Here is a 25,006-nt window from a genome sequence, read left to right as displayed (position 1 = left end):
GACCCTTCGGTAGCTGGCTCACTGTCCTTCGCTTCTGCTCATGTCTGTCTGTCTGCCCACCACAAATGGAAAGTCTGGATGTTACCTTGGTCATGCAGCTTTTCCTCAGCCCCAGTTCCTGGAAAGGGCTGACAGGCCGCAGAGGGAAGCCCACTTCTGCACCCATTTTTGGGATAATAATAGCATGAGGGTCTTACGTTTGCTCACCAAATATTGGTTAGTTCCAGGGAACAAATATCTGGTACTAAATTAAGAAATGCCCTTTAACTGCACTTTTACATCTGTGTCCCGAGCTAACACTGAGCCCTTTTCAGAATGAAGGCCAAGGGTCCTAGACCCCTCCACAATCCAGCCCCCGCATCCCTTCACCTGACAGCCCTCCCTTCAGCCCCGGCCTTGCCCCTCACACTCTGGGGCCAGCAGTGCTGAACTTCCGAAGCCCCGGGGTTTGCAATGTACACTGACCTGGAATAGCCCTCCCCAAGTTCTTTTTCTGGAAACTCTTGTTTGTTCATCTCAACCCAGTTCAAACTCGACCTCCTTTGACAGCCCCACCCCACCCGAGAGCACATACCTCTGCTCAGAAAGGTAGCACAGGGTGGTTTAAGAGCAAGGACTCAGAGCCGGGCTGCCTGGGTTCGGCTCCTGACCCCACCCTTGCTAGTTGCTGCCTGAGCCTCAGTCTCCTCGCCTGTGAACTAAGGGTAATGAGAGCAATCATCCCTGGGGTTTGTTGTGATTGAAATACACAAGCGCTGAGATCAGTACCTTGCACCCAGGAAGTGCTGTATACAAGTCTTAGCTATTCTCATAATATTTTTCTCACCTCTCAGGGGACGCGCCACAGGACTTCGAGGCTTCCCTGTGCCTGACCACAACCTCGGCCCCTGCCTCGACCCCCTCCAATGGCAGTAGCTGTTCCGGCTACACGGAGGCCCAGCACCTGGCCGCGGTGGGAATAATGTTCATGGCACAGACCCTGCTCGGTGTGGGCAGCGTGCCCATCCAGCCCTTCGGCATCTCCTATATCGATGACTTTGCGCATGGCAACAACTCTCCCCTTTACCTCGGTGAGGAGTGGCACCACCCTTCGGGCTCTGAGGGCGGGCCAGGCCCAGGTAGGAGGACCAGAGGCCTGGGGTGAGGGGGGTCGGAGGGGCAGCCTCTGTCCCATGTGGCCAGTGGAAGTTCAGAGTAGCCCTGGGCATTTCCCAGGCTCAACCCGGGGAGACAGGCTGCTTTTGCCCAGTGGCACTGCCCTGCGGGGAAGCCAGGGTCAGGATGGCTAACCGAGGTTTTGTGTTGCAGGGATCCTGTTTGCAGTGACGATGATGGGTCAGCATGGCCTATGGGCTGGGTGGCCTCATGCTGCGCCTTTATGTGGACATTGACCGAATGCCAGAAGTGAGCCCCAAGGGCACACAGCTGTCCCCAGGGCCACAGGGATGCTAGCTAACTGACCGTTGGTCTCCCAGGAGACACTGAGCCAGGCAGTCCAGGTGCAGATCCCAGCAATTCCACTGACCTTGGACATGCTTCTTAACCTCTCTCTTTTCTCATCTTTGAGATAGACTCTGTCCTGTCCACCTCCCAAAGGTGCAATCAGAATCCAGTGAGATGATGGAGATAAGCTGTAAAGCGCCATCAGATAAGGGACTATGATTGTTGTTACTGTTATCATGTCTTCACCCTGTTCCATCCCTGAGTCCCCCAGGTCCCCAGCCCTGTGGGCAGACAGGGGTGCATACTCTCTTAGCCTGTGGGGAGCTCCCATCTTTAGGGGGAGAAGACCCAGGTGAAGCAGAGAGGACACTGGCACATCAGAGAAAATGCTTGGAGCAGGACTCAGTCCCCTTGGGCCTCTCTCCGATGAATTTACTGGGTGGTCTCTAAGGACCCTTCTAGTGTTGTGGAGTGCGAGCGACAGAATGACCAGAACTCCAGACTGATTAGGATTTAGAGAGCCTTTATTGACTGGCCAGTGTCTGCTCCTCCACTCGGGAAGCCCAAGAGAGAAGCGGCCCCGACCATCTGCAGAGTCCAATATTTAAAGGGGACAACTACATCCGTGTTCAGGTTCCCATAGCAAGCAAAGCCAAGTTACAAAAGCTCATTGCGTAGTTTTAGCCACGCTATTCATCATCCTCCTGTTATTCACTTCTGGGTAACTTAAAGGTCAGGACTATTCTTAATTTTGATCTGTTTGTTCTTTGAGGGCCTGTTGCTCAGGAGTGTTGATCTGTTTGTTCTTTGAGGGCCTGTTGCTCAGGAGTGTTGATCTGTTTGTTCTTTGTGGGCCGTTGCTCAGGTGTGTGAGCTCAGTTCCTAGAAACTTTGCACAGGCTGTCAAGCGGCTGAGGTGGCTAGGTAATTAAGTAGGCCTAAACATTTTCCTACTCTGCAACACTAGTTCTGACCACCTCAGAGTTTGGGAACCTGTGTTGAGGGCAGCAGGTAGTAGTCAGAGGGGGCCAAGGGGTGGGACCGGAACTCCATATGAAGGCAGCCAAGAGGGAGGAGTTTTGGGGGTCCTGACGCTCTGGTGCCCTGTGGAGAGTGGGAAAACATTCCTTTTAGAACAGGTCACTGTGGCATCTCAGCTGCCTGCTTGTCACACCAAGCAGTTCTGAGCCCCAGCTATGCCTTTTGCCTTCTGCTGCTCAGAAGTCCTGTCCCTTACCTGGAGAGTTTCCAGGAAGCCCTAGAAGCCTCGGGTGATAGAGGTAGGATTAGGTGGACATGCAGATTCTGCTCTTGCTCTCTGGTTCTGCTCAATGATGTCTCCAGCCAGGACAGGTCTGGGCAGCTCTGAACAAGAGTCACTAGGACAGCCCCGCCCTGCCCCACCACCCCTCCCTTTCTGCTGGAAAACTGGGCCTGGGAGCCAAGTGGGACCTCTGGTTGCACTCAGCTCTCTCTCTCTTGAAGTATAACTCATGGGAGTCAGGCCTCCCTAGGTTCCTAAGACACACCCCAGCTCTTTTGGCATCATCCTGCAGATGTGGCACCTCCAAAGACAGATGTGAATTCCTAGTCCTTCTTTCTCTCTGGGGAATTTCATGGGGTGGGTGGATCATGTCCACTGCAGGCACAGACTGGTATGTGAGACGTGGAGGAGTTGGGGAGCTACGTGTGTGAACTCTCAGCAGCCTGGCACAGGAACAGGGGGAATAATAAGTGGAGGAGGGCATCAGTGCTAAAGCCAACTCCATTCCCAGCTTTACAGATACATTCGCTGAGTGCCAACTGTGTACCCTGGCCTCTGCCCAGGAGGCGCTCGGGATCAGCTACCTGGGAACCAGTCTGACTCATGGGGCTGCATCCGTCTGTAATAATAAAGGGTAATATGCTAATTAGAATGGATGTCCTTCTGGATGACCTTCCGGACGAAGCCCGGGCTGCTAGGGAAGCCCGGGTCCTGGGTGCCAGAGGGAAGCTGGTGCCAGCAGCTGGGGGAAGGAAGGCCTACCCTTGCACGAATTTCGTGCATCAGGCCTCTAGTGTTATTATAAAGTGTTTGAAGATACCGTGGCAATTGAAAGAGGAGGGACTTAACTCAGCCTTGAGGTCAAGAGGTTTGATGGGAGGATGTGGGCACTGCAGACAAGAGATATATTTGGGATAATCTAGTCCTAATTACATCTAGTGGAAGATCAAAATCACCTGGGGAACTTGTTAAAGGTACAGATTCCTTGGTCACCTTCCCACCCCACCCCATGATATTTCTAAGTTAGTTTTAGGTAAGACCAGGTATTTTTGATAAGCACCTCTGGTGATTTTAATCATCTTGCATGTCTGAGAACCACAAGAATAATCCTAACCATCAATCTCTCTCTCTATATATAAAAACCTAATATGCAAAGTGTCCCCTGGGGAGTTTGATCACTCGCTATGACGAGCACTGACCACCAGGGGCGGCGTGGAACGAAGGAAGGCCTGGGCCAGCAGCCGGCAGCTGCTAGGGACCCTATCCATGCACGAGTTTCATGCACTGGGCCTCTAGTTTAATAATAATAATGATAGTAACAGTAAAATGGAGAAGTGCAAACACCTATATAGAACATACTGTGTGCCAATACTATTCTAAGTGCTATTCTAAGTGCTTTTTACATGTATTTATTCAAGTAACTTGCCCAAAGTTATGTTAGTAATGGAATTCAGACCCAGCAGTCCATGGCCTTGACCATTACACACGTTGCTTTAGTAGTTGAAAACCCCAAGGCCCACAAATGGTCAGGGACTTGCCCAAAGTCATGCAGGACATAAACGGCAGCGCCAGGATCATAATCCAGGTCTCCTGACTCCTTCCTAGGCAACCTTATGTCTCAGAGGTCGGTGCAAGGGTGTTGGCCAAGAATCGAAGGTCCATCTTGAACCTAATATCACCACGGTCTTCTCTTCCAGGTGGTATCAACTTGACTTCGAAGGACCCCCGATGGGTGGGTGCCTGGTGGCTGGGCTTCCTCATCTCTGCTGTCGCCGTGGCCCTGGCTGCCATACCCTACTTCTTCTTCCCCAGGGAGATGGCCAAGGAGAAAGATGGGCTTCACTTCCAGCGAAGGGTCTTGGCAATTGTCAGCAAAGTAAGCTCCCTCTATGTCTCCATCTTGGTCCAGGCTCAAGCCCCCACTGATGTGTCCTCCTATGTAACATTGAACTTCCTCCCTCCTGGGCACTACACAGCTTACAAAGCCACTCCTGTTGTGCTCCGCTGCCTCCCCCCAATAGCCCTGAGCAGTGAGCATTTCCTGCCTCTCCCACAGCTGAGGAGATCAAGGGCCAGAGATGGAAGTGACCTTCCCAAGATCACAAATTTTATTATACTCTGAAGTTTTGTGCATTCATTGTTTTCTTTCCCCAAGTACGGGAGTGTAAAGGAATAGCACTCCTGTGTTTCTCCTTTACTCACACATGTACTTCTGTGACCAGATTCCCTGCGGCATCCTCCGGGTGTCCTAAAACTTAACTTCATTCTGACTCTATCTACCAGGAGATAGCATCAGATCCCATAGCTTAAGGCAGCAGTTCTCAACCTGTGGGTCGCGACCCCTTTGGGGGTCAAACAACCCTTTCACAGGGGTTGCCTAAGACCATCGGAAAACACATATATAATTACATATTGTTTTTGTGATTAATCACTATGCTTTAATTATGTTCAATTTGTAACAATGAAAATACATCCTGCATATCAGATATTTACATTACGATTCATAACAGTAGCAAAATTACAGTTATGAAGTAGCAACGAAAATAATTTTATGGTTGGGGGTCACCACAACATGAGGAACTGTATTAAAGGGTTGTGACATTAGGAAGGTTGAGAACCACTGTCCTAGAAGCTCTGTGTCCAGAACCAGGGCCAAAGACTGAATATTAGAACAAACAGTTCTCCTAGCACGCCTGTTTACAAGCGTTTTAGGAGCTCTGCGTCAGGAACCGGGGACAGAGACCTGCATATGTATAACATATACAATATAATACACATCTATAATTATTTCACAGGGAAGTCATAGATGATAAATCACAAGCATAAATTAAGTCAGTTGTTGATAAGCAGTTGTAATTTTAAAGGGACATTTATAAAAAAAACATGTTGACTTTTTTGCAGCAAGAATAATTCTACTTAATGTGGCGGGTTGGCGCATTTAAATATGCTTTTGCTGTGATATATGATATCGCCTCGTTCTCAGAGCAGGAAAGTTTGGGCCTAGGAGCAAAGACTGAAAACGCCTCTGCCTAGAAAAGCTGGGATTTGAGCCCAAGTCTCTCTGAGCCCAGACCAGCCTTCTTTAGGAACCTTCCCACCTCATCCCGCTGCTGGAGCACAGGGTGTATGTGTGGGGCCCCAAGAAAAAGGCTGCTGGAGCGGCCAACAGGGGCCAGCAGCGATGGCATCGGCCCAGGGAGCAACCAGTGCGCTGGCTGTGAGGTGGGGCGTGGGAACGAGTCCAGGAGACACCCAGGGGTGCTGCTCTGTTGTGGGAGGTCCCAGGACAGTGAAGGGCTGTGCTGATGCTGGATCAGAGTCAGGAGAGGCACGCACTGGAGAGGGAGCAGTTTCGGGGAAAAGGAAAGCTTGGAACCACAGATGGCCCTTCCCGGTTCTGCCTAGCTCAGGTCAAAATTTGAATGAGCTAGAATTCCTAGAATCTGGGGAAGAGTTCTTAGAAGTGAGGGTGATCATAGAGGAAAGGGGGAGCCTGGTCGCTGGTGATGAATAATCTCCAAGTTGAGTCTTAATATAGAACAGAAAGAATGGCCACTGGGCCTTAGGGTGGATTCCGTAGGAGAGATTTGTCTATGCGGGGCTCAGTCACATGTCAGTCAGGTGACCTTGAGCAAGTCACTGGCTTATCGTGTTCCGTTGTGGAAGATGCTGAGGCTGGATCCCTGGAGCCTAGTGTGTGCTCCTGGCTCCTGAGCATGCGTGATGCCTTGAGTTGAAGCTGCTGAGATGCAGAGATTTAGGTTTTAAGAGGTCTGTGTCTGTGATGCCTCGAAACCCTGGTCCCCAGGCTTTGAACTTGCCTGGCTGTCTGCATTCATTCTGTCAGTACCTTGGGGATGGAGAGCGGGGAGGGAAGGGGGTGAGAGGTTCTTAAAAAAGAACCAAAGGCTGAGAACATGATGATCTGCTTCCAGCAGCTCTCAGGCAATAAATATTGATGTGGGAGGAATTGTTCCCCTGCCTCCTGAGGCTGCCTTGGCTGTGTCTGCGTAGTTACTGGGACTGGCCCAGCTCACTCAGGCCAATGATGGGGAGGTAGATGGACCAGGAGGAAGGGCCCAATTAGGTGGAATCGGCTGCACAGAAGTCCAGGCCCCCAGACATGAGATGTGTTATCTCCTGCAGGGTGTGGGGACAGACAGGGGGAGAAAGTGAAGAAAAGATCACTTCGGAAATCCCTTCGAGCATCCCCTCCCAGGTTCAGGGGTCCCCTAAAAGCCCTCCTACAAGTAAATGCAGCTTCTAATGATATCCAGGAGACGGTGGGATGTAACACAAGGACTGTATGACCCAGAGAAGGTCTCTGAACTCAGTCTCACTTCAATTGGACAGGTCTACTTTTATGTGCTTTTATGTCCGTCTTTTGAGTGAGATTTTAATTAGGAAAAGGGTTCTGTTGCTGAAAACCAGTTTTAAAAACACTTACCCAGTACCCCCATTTGACAGAGGAAGAGACTGAGGCTAAGGAAGAGAGGTGATTGGCAGCTGATGTGGCCCAAAAGGCACCAACAGGGGCAGAAGTTAGACACATGGCTTGTGCACCATAGTGACCCGGGTATGAATCCTGGCTCTGACACTTACTGATTCTGAAATCTATAAAATGGGTATAACCAGCTCTAGCCGGTTTGGCTCAGTGGATAGAGCGTCAGCCTGTGGACTGAAGGTCCCGGGTTTGATTCCGGTCAAGGGCACTTACCTCGGTTGCAGGCTCCTCCCTGGTCCAGGCCCTGGTCAGGGCTCATGCAGGAGGCAACCAATCGATGTGATTCTCTCACATCGATATTTCTCTCTGTCTTTCCCTCTTTCTTCCACTCTCTCTAAAAAAAAAAATCAATGGAAAAAATATCCTCGGGTGAGGATTAAATAAATAAATAAATAAATAAATAAAATGGGTATAATCATAAGATCTACATCTTGAGTTTTTTGTAAGAATGAAATAAGGCAAAGTGGTGAGGTAGGCAGTTTAATGCCTGACACGCGGATTCGATAACCAGGAGCACTTGTTCTTAGTATCTCTCTCTGATCAGGCCAACTCTTCGGAGGGAAAATAGTGGAAAATTACCTTTTTTTCTAATTTTCTTTTTATAGGCTTTTCTATATTCTACTTTCACTATATTCCATAGAAGGTTTAAGGCAGCTTACACCAAACACATGTGCAGTACTAGTAAAAAAGTGGGAAAGTAGGCTAAGGTGTATTGCTTACTTTGTACCATGGGCTGCTCTAAGCCCTTGATGTATTCTCCCATTTAATCTTCATTACCCACCTATGAAATAGGGTTAGTTACTACCCCCATTTTACGCCCGAGGGACTGAGTCACAGAGGGATTAAATAGCTTGATCAGATAACTAGTGAATGTTGAAGCTACGACCCAGACCCAGGAAGAGCATTGCAAGAGCTCAATCAAGGCCAAGAACAGGAAACGAGAAATAACAGAAAACGGTTATCAGACTTAGAGAAAGAAACATCGAAGTGTGACCAGCCAGCTTGGCTCAGTGGTTCAGCACCGGCCTGTGAACTAGGAGGTCATGGTTTGATTCCTGGTCAGGGCACATGCCCGGGTTGCAGGCTTGATCCCCAGTGTGGGGCGTGCAGGAGGCAGCTGATCAATGATTCTCTCTCACTAGTGATGTTTTTATCTCTCTCTCTTCCTCTCCTTTCCTCTCTGAAATAAATAAAAATATATTTTTAAAAAAGAAACATCGAAGTGTGGAATATAAAGTCAGTTCATATCATCGAGCCTCTAATTTGTTTCTGAGCTTTCTGGCGGCCAAAGGGAAAGAGACATGTGGCTAGTTGTAGGAATTTCATGATAAGAAAGCCAGAAGCATGTTGCGCTCTTCGCAGAAGTTCAGATCCCCAGGCCCTCTGCTACAAACTACGGCCTCCCTCCTGTCGAGGAAAGCAAGTTTAGTGGATACCCCATCCCTGTGGCTGCTCTCTGTGGCCACATGTGATGGAAGCTGAGGGCTGACAGAGGTTCCGTATCACTTGCCAGGGGGCTGGGGACACAGCTCCGGGCCAGAACCTCCTAGGATTCCAGCTTCCCCTGAGGGCAGCTCCTGGATCCCTGGTGGCCCGGCAGACGGCAGACGGCGGGGCCTTCCACACAGCAGACCACACAGTGTCCCGTGCCCTGCAGGCTTGCAGCCGTCAGCACTAGGCAGCCCCAAGAGGGGAAATTCTAACCAGCCCTCGGGCCAGCCTGCTGACCTGGGCAAACCACAGCCAGATGGGTCGGACTCCAAGCCCTGCTCTGAGCAGAGGCGTGTTTCCTGTTTCTGGAGCCCGCTATTAGTCAGGAGTCCTCAGTGCAGATCTGGGAAGAGGGGGTGGACATTTGTGGAGCGCACAGCGACGGGAACCAGGGACAGAGGGTGTTCCTGGTACCCGAGGGCTGTAAACTGCGTGGCTGTTTATGTGTCTCGGTTTCCCTATTCCACGTGTCCTGGCCTCCTGGCCCGTGTCACTGTGCCCTTGCTTCAAATGACTCCTCCCTTCCTGTCTACCCAAACGCAAACCTCACTTCTCCCTGGATGCCTTCCCTGAACCCCCAGCCCCTGAAAGTCTGTCCCTCCCCTCCTATCTCCAGCCCCCCTGTTCTCTTTCACAGGGCGAGACAGGCGTGAGGTGGGGCTACCAGAGAATCTGAGTTCAAGTGCCTGTTCTGCCAAATTCTCCCCAGGAGACACTTCCCCTTTGGGGGCCCGAGTTTCTTCTGGGGAATAGGTGCAGTAATAACCCTTGCACCAGCCTGTAGTGGGAATTAATGACATGGTGGAAGTGAAAGTGCAGTGTAGACCATACAGGGTTGTACACGTGGCCACAGATGACATTGTGGTTGTTTTTAACTGTTCACTTGAGGACGAGGAATCCCAGGCAAGGAACTCGCAAGATTCTGCCTGTCGAAAGGGAAAGCCTGCTCCTGCGTGATAAGAAAAGCTGGGGAGTCGTCAGTCTATGCCTCTTCCTACTTCCATTCTCGGGGCAGCACTGCACTCCTAGCACCCCTCCCCCTCAGGTACCAGGACCCTCCCACACTGCTCACCCAGAGCCTGGCTAGGACTGAGGCAGGACAAAGGGATTCCCATTCTCTTTAGGCAGCAGGTCCAAAATAAATATTATGTGAGCCACATGTTAATTTTAAATGCTCTAGTAGCTATACTAAAAAATAAAAGACATTAATTTTAATAATATATATTTTTTATTTATTCGGGTGACATTGGTTAATAGGATCATATAGGTTTCAAGTGTACATTTCTATGACACGTGATTTGTATATTGCATTGTACACCCACCACAGTCATCATATATTTGGCCGCCTTTACCATTTATTACTACCCCCATCCTTCCCTCTGGTAACCACCATACTGTGGTCTGTGTCTATGAGTTTATGTTTTATATCCCACATATGAGTTAAATTATATGGTTCTTAGCTTTTCCTGACTGACTTGTTTCTCTTAGTATAATTTTATCACTGCCCATCCATGTTGTTGTAAATGGAAATGTTTCATCTTTTCTTTTGGCTGAGTAGTATTTCATGGTAGCATGTACCTCCTCTTCTTTATCCAATCCTCTATTGAAGGACACTTTGGTTGGCCACCATAGATAATGCTGCAGTGAACATTGGGGTGCACATATCTTTGTGAATAAATGTTTTCAAATTTTGGGGTAGATACCCAGAAGAGGGGTTGCTGGGTCATAGAGTAACTCTATTCTTAATTTTTTGAGGAACCACCATACTGTTTTCCATAGTGGCTGTACCAGTTGACATTCCCACCAGCAGTGAGGGAGGGTTCCTTTTTCTCCACACCCTCTCCAACACTTGATATTACTTGTCTTGTTGAGAATAGCCATTCTAATAATTGTAGTTTTGATTTGCATTTCCCCATTAGGGAGTGAAGTTAAGCCTCTTTTCATATATCTGTTGGCCATTTGTATGTCTTCTTGGGAGGGGTGCTGTTCATGTCCTCTGCCCCCTTTTTAAGTGGATTGTTTGTTTGGTGTTGAGTTGAATGAGTTCTTTATATATTTTGGATATTAACTCCTTGTTGGAGCTCTTGTTTGCAAATATCATCTCTCATTCAGGTGGTTGCCTTTCTGTTTTGTTGGCAGTTTCTTTTGCTGTGCAGAAGCTTTTGAGTTTGATATAATCTTATTCATTTATTTTTGCCTTTACTTCCCTTGCTTTTGGGATCAAATTCATAAAATGTTCTCTAAGGCCAAGATCCATAAGTTTAATACCTATGTATAATTTATTGTTTCAGATTTTGTATTTAGGTCTTTGATCCATTTTGAATTAATTTTTGTACATGGAGACGAACTGTAATCTAATTTCATTCTTTTGCATGTGGCTTTCCAATTTCCCAGCATTATTTATTGACAAGGCCTTCTTTTCTCCATTGTGTGTTTTTGGCTGCTCTGTCAAAAATTGTTTGCTCATATAGGTGTGGTTTTATTTCTAGGCTCTCAGTTCTGTTCCATTGGTCTGTGTATCTGTTTTTCTGCCAATACCATGCTGTTTTGGCTATCATAGCTCGGTAGTACAATTTGAAGTCAGGTAGTGTGGGACCTCCAGCTTTGTTCTTTTTTCTCAGGATTGTTTTGGCTCTTCAGGTCTTCTGTGGCTCCATACAAATCTGATGATTGCTTTTTTGTTCTATTTCTTTAAAAAATGACATTGGGATTTTGATGGGGATTGCATTAAATCCATATATTGCTTTCGGTAAAATGGCCATTTTAACTATGTTGATTCTTCCAGTCCATGAACACAGAATATCTTTCCATTTCATTATGCCTTTTTCAATCTCTCTCTCTCTCTCTCTCTCTCTCTCTCTCTCTCTCTCTCTCTCTCTCTCTTTATTTCTTACCCAAGGATATGTAATTATTGATTTTTAGATAGAGAGAAAGGGAGTGGGAGACAGAGAGAGAGAAACATCAATCAGTTGCCTCTGGTTGCCTCCCATACAACCCTGACCAGGAATCTAACCACAACCTGGGTATGTGCCCTGACTGGGAATGAACCCTCGACCTTTCAGTGTATGGACGAGGTTCCAACCAACTGAGTCACACCAGCCAAGGCTTTTTCAATCTCTTTTGATAATGCTTTGTAGTTTTCAGTATATAGGTCCTACCCACCTTTTGTTAAGTATTCCTAGGTACTTTATTCTTTTTGTTGAATTGCAAAAAGAATTGTTTTTTTATTTCTGTTTCTGAAGTTTCATCGTTTGTATATAAGAACTAAGTATAAAAATCAATTTTTGTACATTGGTTTTGTATCCTGCAACTTTTCTGTATTTGTTTATTGTTTCTAATAGTATTTTGGTGGAGTCTTTAGGGTTTTCTATATAGAGAATCTTGTCATCTGCAAAAAGTGACATTTTTACTTCTTCCTTCCCAATTTGGATGCCTTTTATTTCCTTCTCTTCCCTGCTTGCTCTGGCTAGGACTTCCAGAACTATGTTGAGAGTGGGTATCCCTGTCTTGTTCCTGATTTTAGAGGAAATGATTTCAGTTTTTCACCATCGAGTATGATATTGGCTGAGGGTGTGTCATATATGGCCTTTATTATATTGAGGTACTTTCCTTCTATGCCCATTTTACTGAGTGTTTTAATCATAAATGGGTGTTGTATCTTATCAAATGCTTTTTCTGTATCTATTGATAAGATCATATGATATTCATCCTTTCTTTTGTTAATGTGGTGTATTACACTGATCGATTTGCATATGTTGAATCATCCTTGTGCCCCTGGAATGAGCCCCACTTGATCATGATGTATAATTTTTTTAATGTGTTGTTGTACTTGATTTGCTAGTATTTTAAGATTTTTGCATCTGTATTCATCAGAGTTATTGGTCTGTAATTTTCTTTTTTTGTGTTATCCTTGCCAGGTTTTGGTATTGGGGTTATGTTAACCTCATAAAATGTGTTATGGATTATTGCCTCTTCTTTAATTTTGAGAGTTTGAGGGGGATAGGTATGTTTGAATGTTTGGTAGAATTCACTAGTGAACCCATCTGGTCCTGGACTTTTTGGGAGGTTTTTGATGGTTGTTTCAATTTACTCACTGTTGGTCTACTTGGATTTTCCAGTTCTTCATGATTCAGTCTAGGAAGGTTATATATTTCTAGGAACTTACCCATTTCTTCTAGGTTATTGAATTTGGTGGCATATAGTCTTTCATAGTATTCTAGTATGATCCTTGTATATCTATAATGTCTGTGGTAACTTCTCTTTCATTTCTGATTTTATTTATATGAGTCTTTTTTCTTTAGTGAGTCTAGGCAGGGTTTATTAGTTTTATTAATATTTTCAAAGAAGCAGCTCTTTGTTGTATTAGTTTTTTATAGTCTTTTGTTCTCTCTTTCATTCAATTCTGTTCTAATTTTTATTATTTCCTTTCTCCTGCTGACTTTGGGTTGTTTTTGTTCTTCTTTTTCTCGTTCTTTAGGTATAATGTTAGGTTGTTTACTTGGGATTTCTCTTGTTTCTTGAGATACGCCTGTGATGATATAAACTCCCACTTATTACTGCTTTTGCTGCATTTCAGGAATGTCGTATTGTCTCTATATACCTTTTGATCCCACCTTTTATTTCTTCTCTGACCCAATCATTTTTTATTAGTATGTTATTTAACCTCTATGTATTTGTGGGTTTCTTTTCTTCCTTTTTGCATTTGATTACTAATCTCAAAGCATTGTGGTCAGGCAATATGCTTGATGTAATTTCCATCTTTTTAAATTTGTTGAGGCTAGTTTTGTAACCCAACATATGGTCTACCCTTGTGAATGTTCCATGTGCACTGGGGAAAAATGTATAATCTGATGTTCTGGAACAAAAGGCTCTGTAAAGGTCAATTATGTCCATTTGGTCTAATGTGTCATTTAAGGCTGATATTTCTTTATTGATTTTTCTGTTTGGATAGTCTATCTAGAGCTGTCAATGGAGTATTAAGGTCCCCAACTATGACTGTTTTGGTCTGTTTCTCCCTTTAGTTCTGTTTTATATATTTTGGTGTTCCCTGATTGGGTGTATATTAAGAAGTATTATGTCTTCTTGATGTAGTGTTCTTTTTATCATTATAAAATGTCCATCTTTGTCTCTTGTTACCTTTGTTATCTTAAAATCTCTTTTGTCAGATATAAGTATGGCTACACCTGCTGTTTTGTAGATGTTATTTTCTTGGATAATCAATGATTCTCTAATAATAAATTTTATTTAGCCCATTACATCTAAAATATTATCATTGTAGTATATCATAAATATAAAAAATTAATGTTAACATAAGAAACTTCAAACCTGTAGGGAATTTTTATGTGTTTATTTGAGCCAAATTGATGACAGTGCTGAGAAGATCTCAAATTCTCTGGAGAATGACAGTTTTGGAATTTTTTACATATTTGGAATTAAGGAGGGAATGTAAGGAAGATTACATGGAGGTGGGAGAGAGCAAGGTGGGATAGGATTACAGGACAGTTAACAAGATTATGTGCTCCCTCGCCCTTGCCGGTGTGGCTCGGTTGGTTGAGTGTCATCTCCTACATGGAAAGGCGATTCCTGGTCAGGGCACATGCCCAGGTTGTGGGTTTGATTCCTGGTCAGAGCGTGTGCAGGAGGCAACCGATTAATGTTTCTCTCTCTCTCAAATCAATGAAAACATTTTTTTTTTTAAAGAGAAGATTATGTGCTCCCTTAAGGGTGGTTAGGCTTCCCAGGAGTCTGAAAAAAAAGACTTTTCAAAGGTGTGTTAACCTAGATCACTGCGGCTCTCGAGCCACGTGCGGCTCTTTGGCCCCTTGAGCGTGGCTCTTCCACAAAATACCACAAAATACCACGTGCGGGTGCGCACGTACAGTGCGATTGAAACTTCGTGGCCCATGCACAGAGTCAGTATTTTGTGGAAGAGCCACACTCAAGGGACCAAAGAGCCACACGTGGCTCGCGAGCTGCAGTTTGCCGAGCCACAGTTTGCCGACCACTGACCTAGATGAACAGAAACCATGGGCAGAACTTGCTTAAGGCATATATAAGCTTTTACTAAAGAAGTTATATGCCTGGTGAGTGACTACCCACCATGACCTGCCCAGTTAGCAATTTATGACCAGATCACCTGGTGAGGTTACTTGGACTAGTCAGTTTTATTATAGAGCCCCTTTGTGTCCACATTAATAATGAGATATTGTCCATTCTTTCATTTTCATGCTAAGGCCGTGACATTCAATGTGTCTTTTATATTTATGTCACATCCCAATGGGACTAGCCATATTTCCAGTCCTCAGTGCCACGTGGGCCGGTGGCTCAGACAGCACAGCTCTAAGGTATAAATGAATAACAGCCCCACCATACCTTACTAGGAGAAACAGGACAGAATGGTGGGATTTCAGGCTCCTTCACATCGCACCAAAGAGGGGCCTCCTAATTCTGCCAGTTCTGCACCAGGGACTCTGACTTACAGAGTTTCCTACTCGGCAGGCTTGAGCTCAGATCTTAGTTCTGCCACTCTCTAGCTGTGTGATGTTGAGCAAGTTACCTAACCTCACAGCGTGTTTGCTTGCGTGTGGAGTGCTTAAGTCTCTTCCTTTGCAGGTCCCCGTGAGGATGCAGCGGGAGCGTGCGTACAGAGCCAGTGGCCTGGGGTGCCTGCCATCTCCATTCTGCTAGGCCCCTGGGGTGCTTGGAGACCCTCTGCCCCGCTCTGAGCCAGCAGCAGTCTAAGAGTTTACTTGCAGCATGATAGTATCTCCTGTTGATGTTCTCATTTTCCTTCCAAGAGCCTGGCATTGGCTGCACCCACTACCTGTTGGAACCACTTCTTGCATTCCTTCTTTCCTACATTTATCAGATATCTGCTATTTTGCCCCAGGCCCTTGGCTAGGCACCAAAGGGTTTGTTGTTGTTGTTGTAGTTGTTTTTATTTTATTGATTTCAGAAAGGAAGGGAGAGGGAGAGAGAGATAGAAACATCAATGATGAGAGAGAATCATTGATTGGCTGCCTCCTGCATGCCCTCCCAGGGGGGATCGAGCCCACAACCTGGGCAATTGTCCTGACCAGGAATCAAACCGGGACTTCTAGTTCATAGTTCAATGCTCAACCACTGAGCCACGCTGGCTGGGCAAGCACCAGAGTTTTGACAGAGAACAGGGTCCCTGAGGGCCAGTCTTGAGCCAACCAGCACCAGGGAGCCAGGTGGAAGAAGGCTGGGACAGTGTGCCCCTGGGGTGGGGATGGGCTCATGCAGATCTCAGAGACTAGCAGGGGAGAGATCATGAACAAGCTTCGACTCATACCAAGTATAAACACTTCTTTATTTTCTCTGAAAATTAACTTAACTTTCACATGGAACGCCCATCCTGCCAGATCAGCAAGAAATGCAATCTCAGCCCTAGCCGGTGTGGCTGAGTGGATAGAGCGTTGGCCTGTAGACTGAAAGGTCCCAGGTTCAATTCTGGCCAAGGGCACATGCCCAGGTTGCAGGCTTGATCCCTAGTAGGGGGTGTGCAGGAGAGAGCTAATCAATGATTCTCTCTCATCATTGATGTTTCTATCTCTCTCTCTCCCTTCCTCTCTGAAATCAATAAAAATATATAGAAAAAAGAAAAAAGAAAAAGAAATGCAGCATAAGTCCATCCTGTCCCACGTGGTCCCCCTCAACAAGCTTGGAGCTTAGGAGTTCGGTGTAGCTGAGGACAAGGGAGCCCAGCCTCCCCAGGTTAGCCTGTAGCCTGCCCCCTCGAGGTAAACTGTTCTCTGTTGCTCATGGAACCCACAGACGGCTTGACCCCACCCCTTCACCCCTCATTCCCAAAGGCCTCTCCTTCTCCTCGCATCCTCCCCGCCCCCCGCCCCCCCCTCCACACACACACACATACATACACAACACCCAGCATACTTTTTCAATGGCCTCAGGCTTTGGGAACAAAGGCAGAGAAGGAAAATCTGAAAGCAATGGAGGACTGCTTTCTGTCCTGCTGCAAACCTCCCCTGAAGCCAGGAAACCCAGAGCCTTTGCTAACTGCTGAAATAAAAGAGAGGAGAAAGGAATAGCCCAAGAGGGGAAAACACACAGGGATTGATGTTTGAATGGATTTCCCTGCTGGGCAAGGCCAGTCTTGAGCCAACCAGCACCCGGGAGCCAGGTGGGAGAAGACTGGAACAGCGTGCCCCTGGGGTGGGGGCGGGCATGAGGTTCTGAAATGTGGGAAAATCCAGTATTTGCCTCCAGTGGCTCCCTTAAAAATAAAAAAACGGTGAGAAAGGAAAGAGAAAGTGTTAGACACAGACGAAGGGTGAGGCCTGTAGGGACAAAGGCTCCGTGGGAAGAGAAGAGCTTTATATGATTTATTTGAACCAACCTGATGACAGTGGCTGGGAAGCAAGATTCCAAATGTTCCGGAGAATAACAGTTCTGCAGTTTTCTTTATACGTTTGGAGTCAGGGAGCAGTGAAGGTGGGAGAAAGCAAGGGGTAGCATAGTTAAGATATAGGTTCTCCTGAGGATGTCTCTGAGGGGTCTGGGAAAGAGGATTCCTCTGGCATTTCAAAGGTGTGTTGGCCTAGATGCACAAGAACAACGGACAGGACTTGCTTAAGGCAGAGATAAATCTTGTACTATAAATGTCATAGGCCTGGGGTGTGACTACTCACATGACCTGCCCAGTTAGAAATTTATGATCAGATCCTCCTGTGAGGTTCTTTTCCATCACTGCCCTTGTCAGTTTTATTACGCAACCTCTTTTTTGTCCATAAGAGGCAGAACCAGAGGACCCCCAGGTAAGTTTTCCAGCCCAACCTGCCCTCCCGCATGGACCAAGGGGAAGTCAGCCTCTGCTTGCATGCTTCTAGTTATGGGGAACTCACTTCCTCCCAGGGCAGCCTCCTCCAAAGTGCTCTTGACACTGGGCTTCAGTCTTCCTCCATAGAGCATGTTGCTTCTCATTCTGGCCTTAGGCTGCAGAGAAAAATGGAGTGAAATCAGACCCACTTGACCACTTACATTCGAATGAGCCTGTGCCAGTAGCAACTTCTCCAAGATTTCGTTTCTTCATCTAAAAACTGTGCACAGTAATAATACCTGCAAGAAAATATCATATTAGAGCAAGAATACTCAGCACTCAGTGACCTTGGTTCCCCCTTCGCTCAGGGTGAACCAGCCAAGTGCATAGGCAGGGGTCCTCAAACTACGGCCCGTGGGCCACATGCAAATAAAAATATTGTATTTGTTCCCGTTTTGTTTTTTTACTTCAAAATAAGATATGTGCAGTGTGCATAGGAATTTGTTCATAGTTTTTTTTAAACTATAGTCCGGCCCTCCAACAGTCTAAGGGGCAGTGAACTGGCCCCCTGTTTAAATAGTTTGAGGACCCCTGGCATAGAGGCTCTGGAGTCGAGCTGTCTGAGTTCAAATCATAGCCAGACCACTTACTAGTTGTGTGACCAAGCAAGTTACTTTGTCTCTCTGTGTCTCCATTTTATCCCCTAAAAATAGAGATTATAATGGTACCTACTTCAGAAGGTTGCTGTGAGGTTTCAATGAGTTAATGCATTAGTTGCTAGAATAGCACCGGGCTTATAACAGGTGCTTAGTAACCATTAATCATTCTCATAATTTCCTCCTTCCCTTCTGACAATCAGAAGACGTGATTGTGGCCCGGCGTCTCTTCCTTCCCAGGATAAAAGTCCTCTTTTGTAGGCCCCCCTTGCGCAGCTGGGAGGTCACACTCCAGGGTGTCCATGAGTCCCTTCATAGTGTGAGGGTAGAGCTGAGCAATCCTCTCCGAGTGTGGCCTGACTCATCTGAGAGGAGAGGAGCTGTTGCCTCTCGCCTCCCACAACCCTCTTCTCTTCTTCTCACGGCAGACAGTATAGGACAGATAAGCCTGTAGGCCCAACCAACCGCAACCTCTAGGAAGGCATAGGTCACTGGAGGCTCTTGCTATGGTGACTTTCCAAGTGATGATAGCCATGAGTGATATAATAACTGAAGGTAGCGGTGTGGTGTTAAGTTCAGAATAGAGGTTGGTGATGCTGATGGCGATAAAGACAGTGGCAGGGATAATGATGATATTAGAGACAGTGATAATGGTATTGGTGATTCTTAGAGTCATGATTTCATTAGTGATTCTGAAGTGTCAGGTGACAGTGATGATGATAATTGATTGTGCTGGTGGTGGGTGACTATGACAGAAACAATGATAATAATTAGGACAATATTGGTCATTTATTCATGATGATATTGGTGATGTGAATGGGGTGATATTTAAGATGATGGAAATACTAATGATGACTGGAGTTATGGTGGTAATTTTCATGGTAACGTTGGTGATTATGATGATGTTAATGATGGTGAAGACAAAGTTTGACCACTGAAATTTCATCCATTCTTTCAAAAATACTTGTATGATGAATGTTTTCCAAAAACTTATCATAGAAAATGACTAAACCACTAGAAGTACAATTGCATGTAACAAGCATATAGGTAATTGCAGATGAATGAATATTCAAGTGCTTAGCTGTGGTGTTTAAAAATTCTTCATTGCCTCAGAGGTGTGGCATTGACATTTTGGAAGGAAAAACAAAGAATTAGTCAAGAAGTCATGAGTTGAAGCAAATGATGAAAATTAATATTTTATTTAACATTGGTCACCTCACAATAAATTATGTAGAAAATACATGTTTGAATACTTTTAATTGCTGGGCGATAAAATCTGTTTTGTTAAAAACACATAGAGAGAGAAAAAACACTTGTTATGTACCTATAGGGCCAAGAACAAATAGATCACTGCTGGCCCCTGTTGCTCCTGAGGAGGTGACAGACCCCCACCCCCTCCTCTCCCAGAGTTCCCTTCCCCAGCCCACAAGCATCTCTGAGCAGGATGTCTTGTCCAGCTGACCCCCTTCGTTGTGTCTTCCCAGGGCAAAGACTCCTCTGAGCAGACCCCTGAGGAGTCCCCAAAGAAGCAGGATGGCCTAGCCCAGATTGCACCAGACCTGACCGTGGTCCAGTTCATCAAAGGTAGGTGAGCTCAGGCAGGACTATGTGGAGGTAGAGCTGGAGGGGCATTTGAGACTGTACAAGCTCTAGCCCCTTCCTGCCTTTCTTGATTCGTCTTCCATACCCATAGGCCTCTCATGAGCACCCTACACTTCTTGTGAGTCTCTGCTCATATGACCCCCTCTGCCTGGAACATCATTTTTTATTGCTATCAAAATCTTCCTTGTTCCTCTAGGTCAAAATCAAGTGCCACTGCTCTCCTTGGCTCACCTAGCCTGGCTCCCCTCCTCTTGGCTCTCTGAACCCTTAGGGCTTCCAGATCAGCTCAGATCTATGCTGCACACTGGTCCAGTCCTTTCCCCAACAGTGAGCTCCTGAAGGCCAGGGCCTGTGTCATCTGTGACCCTCTCTCCCAGCTACCACTGAGCCCCACTAGCAGAGGGCTCTCAGTAAATATTAAATTCCCAGGCAGTGGTATGGGTAGAGGGAGCTCTGGGCTAAAGTGCAGAAACCTGGACTTTTGTCCTGGGCGATTGCTCCTCTCTGGGCCTTGGTTTTCCCATCTGTGCATTGGGTGGGCGCCGGGGGGCGGGCGGGGGGGGGGGAGTAGATTCAATGATCTAAGATCCATGCCACTCTGATCCTGAGACTATGAGCTCAGTTGATCAGTAACCAGGGTCCTTGTTGTAACCAGGCCATTCTCTCTGGAGATTCTGATCCCATGACCACTGATTGCCTGCTGTGAGCCAGGCTCTTGTACGACCCTGAACGTCAGGTCAGAGACCTGGATTGGAGGCCCCAACACTGACCAGGGCACAGTCTTACGGAAGTTCCTTTTCTCTCCTAACCTGCGTTTCCTCACCTGAAAGATTGGGTCTGTAATCCTTTCTCAAGGACTATTAGAAAAATCAAATGGGATGATGAATGGAAAGCCCTTCGTATATTATTTTTTTAAACTCTACTTATATGAGGTACAATTATTATTTCAATTATCACTCCTTGCACCACTGTTATTATTCTGACTGTATCCTGGGACAATAAATCAAGCTGCTTGTGGTTTAAGGGGGTGATAACCACAGGGTTTACATCATGTTCCCACTAAGGACTTTTTCAATAGGAATTTAATTAAGCCCAATCCTTGGGAAACGTTTCCTAAGACATGATGTTGGGATATCAGTCATCTAGCCCCCAGTTCTCCAGCGTCCCAGGGAAAGGGGGCGTGGACCCCTTTGAGCTGGGCCTAGAGGGAGGGGCCTGGGCTCCTTAGCCTCAGCTCACCCTCAGCTGCTGGGGGTGCTGGCACGCTGCTCCATGGGGGAGCTTATTCATCATTGCTTTGGCTCCTGCCCAGAGAGAAGTTGGAGCCAGTCACTGAAACTAGGTCCTGGAGTGGGTGTCTGGGGCCAGATTGTCTCTGGTTGTTTTAACTTCTACACAAGCCTGTGGGAAACCGGCCAGCCAACTGGCTGCTGGGCCTTCTGCAAGACTCCAGAGGGACCAGTCTGACCCTGAGGCTTGGCCTTGACCCCCTGGAACCATGGAGGAGCAGAGGGAGGAGGAACCATGGTCTTCCAGCTGGAGGAGCCCTAAACTCTTGGGGGAAGACAGTCCCTGAGCTAAGGAAGTCCCCTGTCTGATAGGGGAGACATAGTCCCTGAGGCGGAGAGGCCCTGGCTGAGGGGAGAGACAAGTGTCTGTGCTGGGGGAGGTCCCTGTCCAATGGCGGATACGTAATCCCTGAATGGAGGGAGAGCCCACCTGCCTTGTCTCATGGAGGAGGCCTGGCCTCTGTGCTGGAGGAGGCCCCTGTCTGATGGGGGAGACATTGTCCTTGAGTTAAGGGAAGTCTCTGGCGAGTGGAAGAAACACAGTTCCTAAACTGGGGGTGGGGGGAGTCTGTTCTATTTGAGGTGGGTACCTGGCCTCTGAGCTGTGGGAGGCCCTTTCTGATAAGGCACACACAGCCTCTGAGTGGAGAGAGGCCTGGCTTGTCTGATGGGGAGACATTGTGCTGAGCCAAGGGAAGCCTCTGCCTAATGGATCAGACACCCTTCTGAGCTGGAGATGGACCCTGGGGTTGCCCTTCAGGTACCCTGTCTAAGTGCCTTCAAGAATTTTCCATCTGTTCTAGGACCAGGCTGCCGATGCTGGAGATAGCGAATGGGCACTGCAGTTATTGGCACAGGAGAATGGGATGGAAACAGTAGATGGAGTCAGGCAGCCAGAGGCCCAGGAATATGGCCGGGGGTGGGGGTGGGGGGGGGTGAGAAGTGGGAATGGACCTTATACTGAGTCAGGAAACCCCCAGAAACTTCTAGACTTGCCCCAGCCTCTCCAGCCAAACTGGGGTGAGTCCCTGCCACCTGTACAATGAGGGCACCTGTACAGCTTGGGCCAAGCCCAGGCCAATCCTGGACGGGCAGCTCATGGAGGGAGGGAGGGAGGGAGGCTGGAGCCGAAGGCCTGGCATCACATGTCCCTGCTTCGAATCCTGGCTGACTGTTCTCTGTATGTGACAAGGGACTGGGGACTGGAGGCAGGCCTGGGACATGGATGAAGGGGAATTCCACAGCCCCTGCTCCCACCTCCCCTGCCCGGACTGTTTGGCTCCCATGAAGACAGCTCCAGGCCTGCCCGGGGGGCTAGGGAACCAGCTGGCGGCAGAAATCTCCTGTGACAGAGGCCCTGGCCCTGCTGCTGCAGGAACTGAAGGGATGCTCCCCGCCCACTGGGCCCAGAGAAGCCCCATGGTCATGTTTCCCGACCAGCCCAGTCTGGCAAGTGGTTTGTTCCTCTGATACCTCTTCTTAGAAAGGCCTTTCCTTCTCTCTCCATCTCACCTGCAGGTGGAAACACATCTCTCCCTCTTTTGTTGTTAGTGGAGAGAGTCACTCCTGTCAGAACAGAAGTGACTTCTTGGCTGTACCTTGGTGGCTCCTGCTGTTGAAGGCCTGAAGCCAGAGCTTGGGCTCCCCAGTGTCAGGTGCCCTCCGTTTAGCAGACTTGCAGTGAGGAAACCTGTACCCAGGCGCCAGTAGGAGCCAGCAGGAGCCTGGAAGCTCATCGCTTCTCTTCCTGACTCCAGGTCTTGGCCCCTGCGGTGCCCCGATTAGGAATCCCTTTTCTTTCTCACCCAACCTCTCCAGACCCTCCCGTTCCTCAGGCCCCACCTCCAGGAAGCCGCCCAGCACCCAGCCTGCTCAGGTTTCACCTTACCTGGAGGTCTCAGGTCGGCCCCAACATGTTGACATATGACCACATGTTAGTCTGTATGTCCATTCATTCATGCCCTCACTCATGCCAACATGCTTACTGTGCCCCAGGCTCTGGAAATTCGGCAATTAGCCCAACAGACAAAAATCCCTGCTCTAAATGAAACTTGCATTCTGGTGGGTGACAACAGAATGGTCCAATAAGTAAAACGTGTAGTATGTTAGGTAACGTGTTCTGGAGAAACATGAACTAAGGATGGAGAGATCAGGGGAGGAGATGTCCCGTGTTGAGGATAAAGAAGGGAAGGCAAAGGCCTGGGCTGCTTTGAAAGAGCTATAGCAGGACAGGATGGAAAGGGCCAAGTGGGGGGAAAAGAAGAAAAGATGAATACGTAGAGCAGAATGAATGAAATGAGATGGGGTGGCATGAATGAAATAGAATCAGATAGGATGGTATGGAGTAGAAGTATATGGCATAGAATTTTGAATTGAATGGGATGGAAAGAAGCACAGTTGAATAACATGCAATGTAATCAATGGAATAGAATGAAACAGAATTTCAAAAATGAACTGCAATTAAATGGAAAGGAGTCAGATGTACTAGGATAGAATTGAATGTAACAATCAAATGGACTGAGATGGGATGGAAGGAATGGGACAGTGTAAACTGAACAGGGCAGGATGGAACAGAAGTGAATGACGTGAGTGGCTGCCCACCCTGACCTTCTCCCCATTCACCCCAACAGTCTTCCCCAGGGTGCTGCTTCGAACCCTGCGACACCCCATCTTCCTGCTGGTGGTCCTGTCCCAGGTGTGCGTGTCGTCCATGGTGGCAGGCATGGCCACCTTCCTGCCCAAGTTCCTGGAACGCCAGTTTTCCATCACAGCGTCCTATGCCAACATGCTCATTGGCTGTCTCTCCATCCCCTCGGCCATCGTGGGCATCGTCGTGGGGGGCATCCTGGTCAAGCGCCTCCGCCTGGGTCCCATGCGCTGCAGTGTCCTTTGCCTGCTGGGGGCGCTGTTCTGCCTACTTTTCACCCTGCCCCTCTTCTTCATGGGCTGCCCTACCCACCAGATTGCAGGCATCTTCCACCGGCCTGGGTGAGTATGTGTGAGAGCCTGGGAACCAAAGCATGGAAGAGGGTGGGACCAGGAAGGGGGTGGCCCAAGCAAGGCCCAGGCCCAGTGGGGCACCTCAAATCTCACCTCCCCCATATCCCTGTCTCCTCCTCTCCCCACTGGACGCAGTTGTGAGCAGTGGGACCTGCCTCTCCAGTGAACGTGTCAGGCAACACTAGAAGGGGCAGGGAGGGAAGGAATTGCACTGGCCCGAGAGCTCAGGCCTGGGGAGGGATGGAGGCTGGATCAGGGCAAAGCCTCTTGTGGGCATGGCGTCTGCAGCGTGGACACGCGCTGTGTGCCAGTCGAGGTGGGCGCCCCACAGGAGCAGGACACAGCTCAGCCCAAGGAAGGCTTTGCTCCCCGGCAGAGGAAAGGCCTACTCAGGAGGGAGCAGGCTCTCCATCCTGGGGGGAGGGGGAGAAGGGGGTGATCAGGGGCTGAGAGACCCCTACCAGGGACCCTGCAGAGGAGACTTATGCTTTGGGAAGGGGTTGCCCTGGAGACCTCGGAGATTCTTGGTTTTTGAGCCTGGGAGCTAAATTCTGTTGTTCCATGGCCCTGAAATTCCAGAATTCTTTTTTCACGTCTGTGGGGCAGCATCTGCCTGAAACCCCCAGCAGGAAATCCTCTGATGACTCTCTCCTTCCCTCTCTGGCACCCCTCCCCCCTCCCCCCCCGCCCCCCCCCCTCCCCGCCCCCATACACATACCTGCACCCCTCGGGAGCAACTTGTTGACGCTGGTTGTGGGTACCCTCTGTGCGTCTACCCCCTGATGAATACTTTGACCTGTAAAAAAGAACGAATTATCAAGTTTACTGAAGGTCAACCAGATTACCAGAAAGCTTGTGAGTGGCAGATTCCCAAATGATTTTAAGGGGACAAGGCAAGGGAAGATTATGTTATTGCAGAGTCATTAACGGAAAACGATAAAAGCGGAAAAAAAATGA

General features: G+C 47.8%; 1 protein-coding gene across 1 annotated transcript in view; it reads left to right on the top strand.

The window, feature by feature from the left end:
* The window catches only part of SLCO2B1 (solute carrier organic anion transporter family member 2B1), a 55,945-nt gene that overhangs the window by 19,328 nt on the left and 11,611 nt on the right, over positions 1–25,006 (top strand). The window contains 6 exon segments of the mRNA XM_023764043.1: positions 834–1,070; positions 1,309–1,336; positions 1,338–1,403; positions 4,403–4,583; positions 19,643–19,742; positions 23,680–24,037. Coding sequence (XP_023619811.1) covers positions 834–1,070; positions 1,309–1,336; positions 1,338–1,403; positions 4,403–4,583; positions 19,643–19,742; positions 23,680–24,037 — 970 coding nt within the window.

The sequence above is a fragment of the Myotis lucifugus genome, unplaced genomic scaffold, assembly GCF_000147115.1.
Source record: "Myotis lucifugus unplaced genomic scaffold, Myoluc2.0 scaffold_313, whole genome shotgun sequence".
Taxonomy (NCBI): Eukaryota; Metazoa; Chordata; class Mammalia; order Chiroptera; family Vespertilionidae; genus Myotis; species Myotis lucifugus.
Note: the sequence above shows the minus strand (reverse complement) of the source record. Positions and strands in the feature narration are given on the sequence as shown.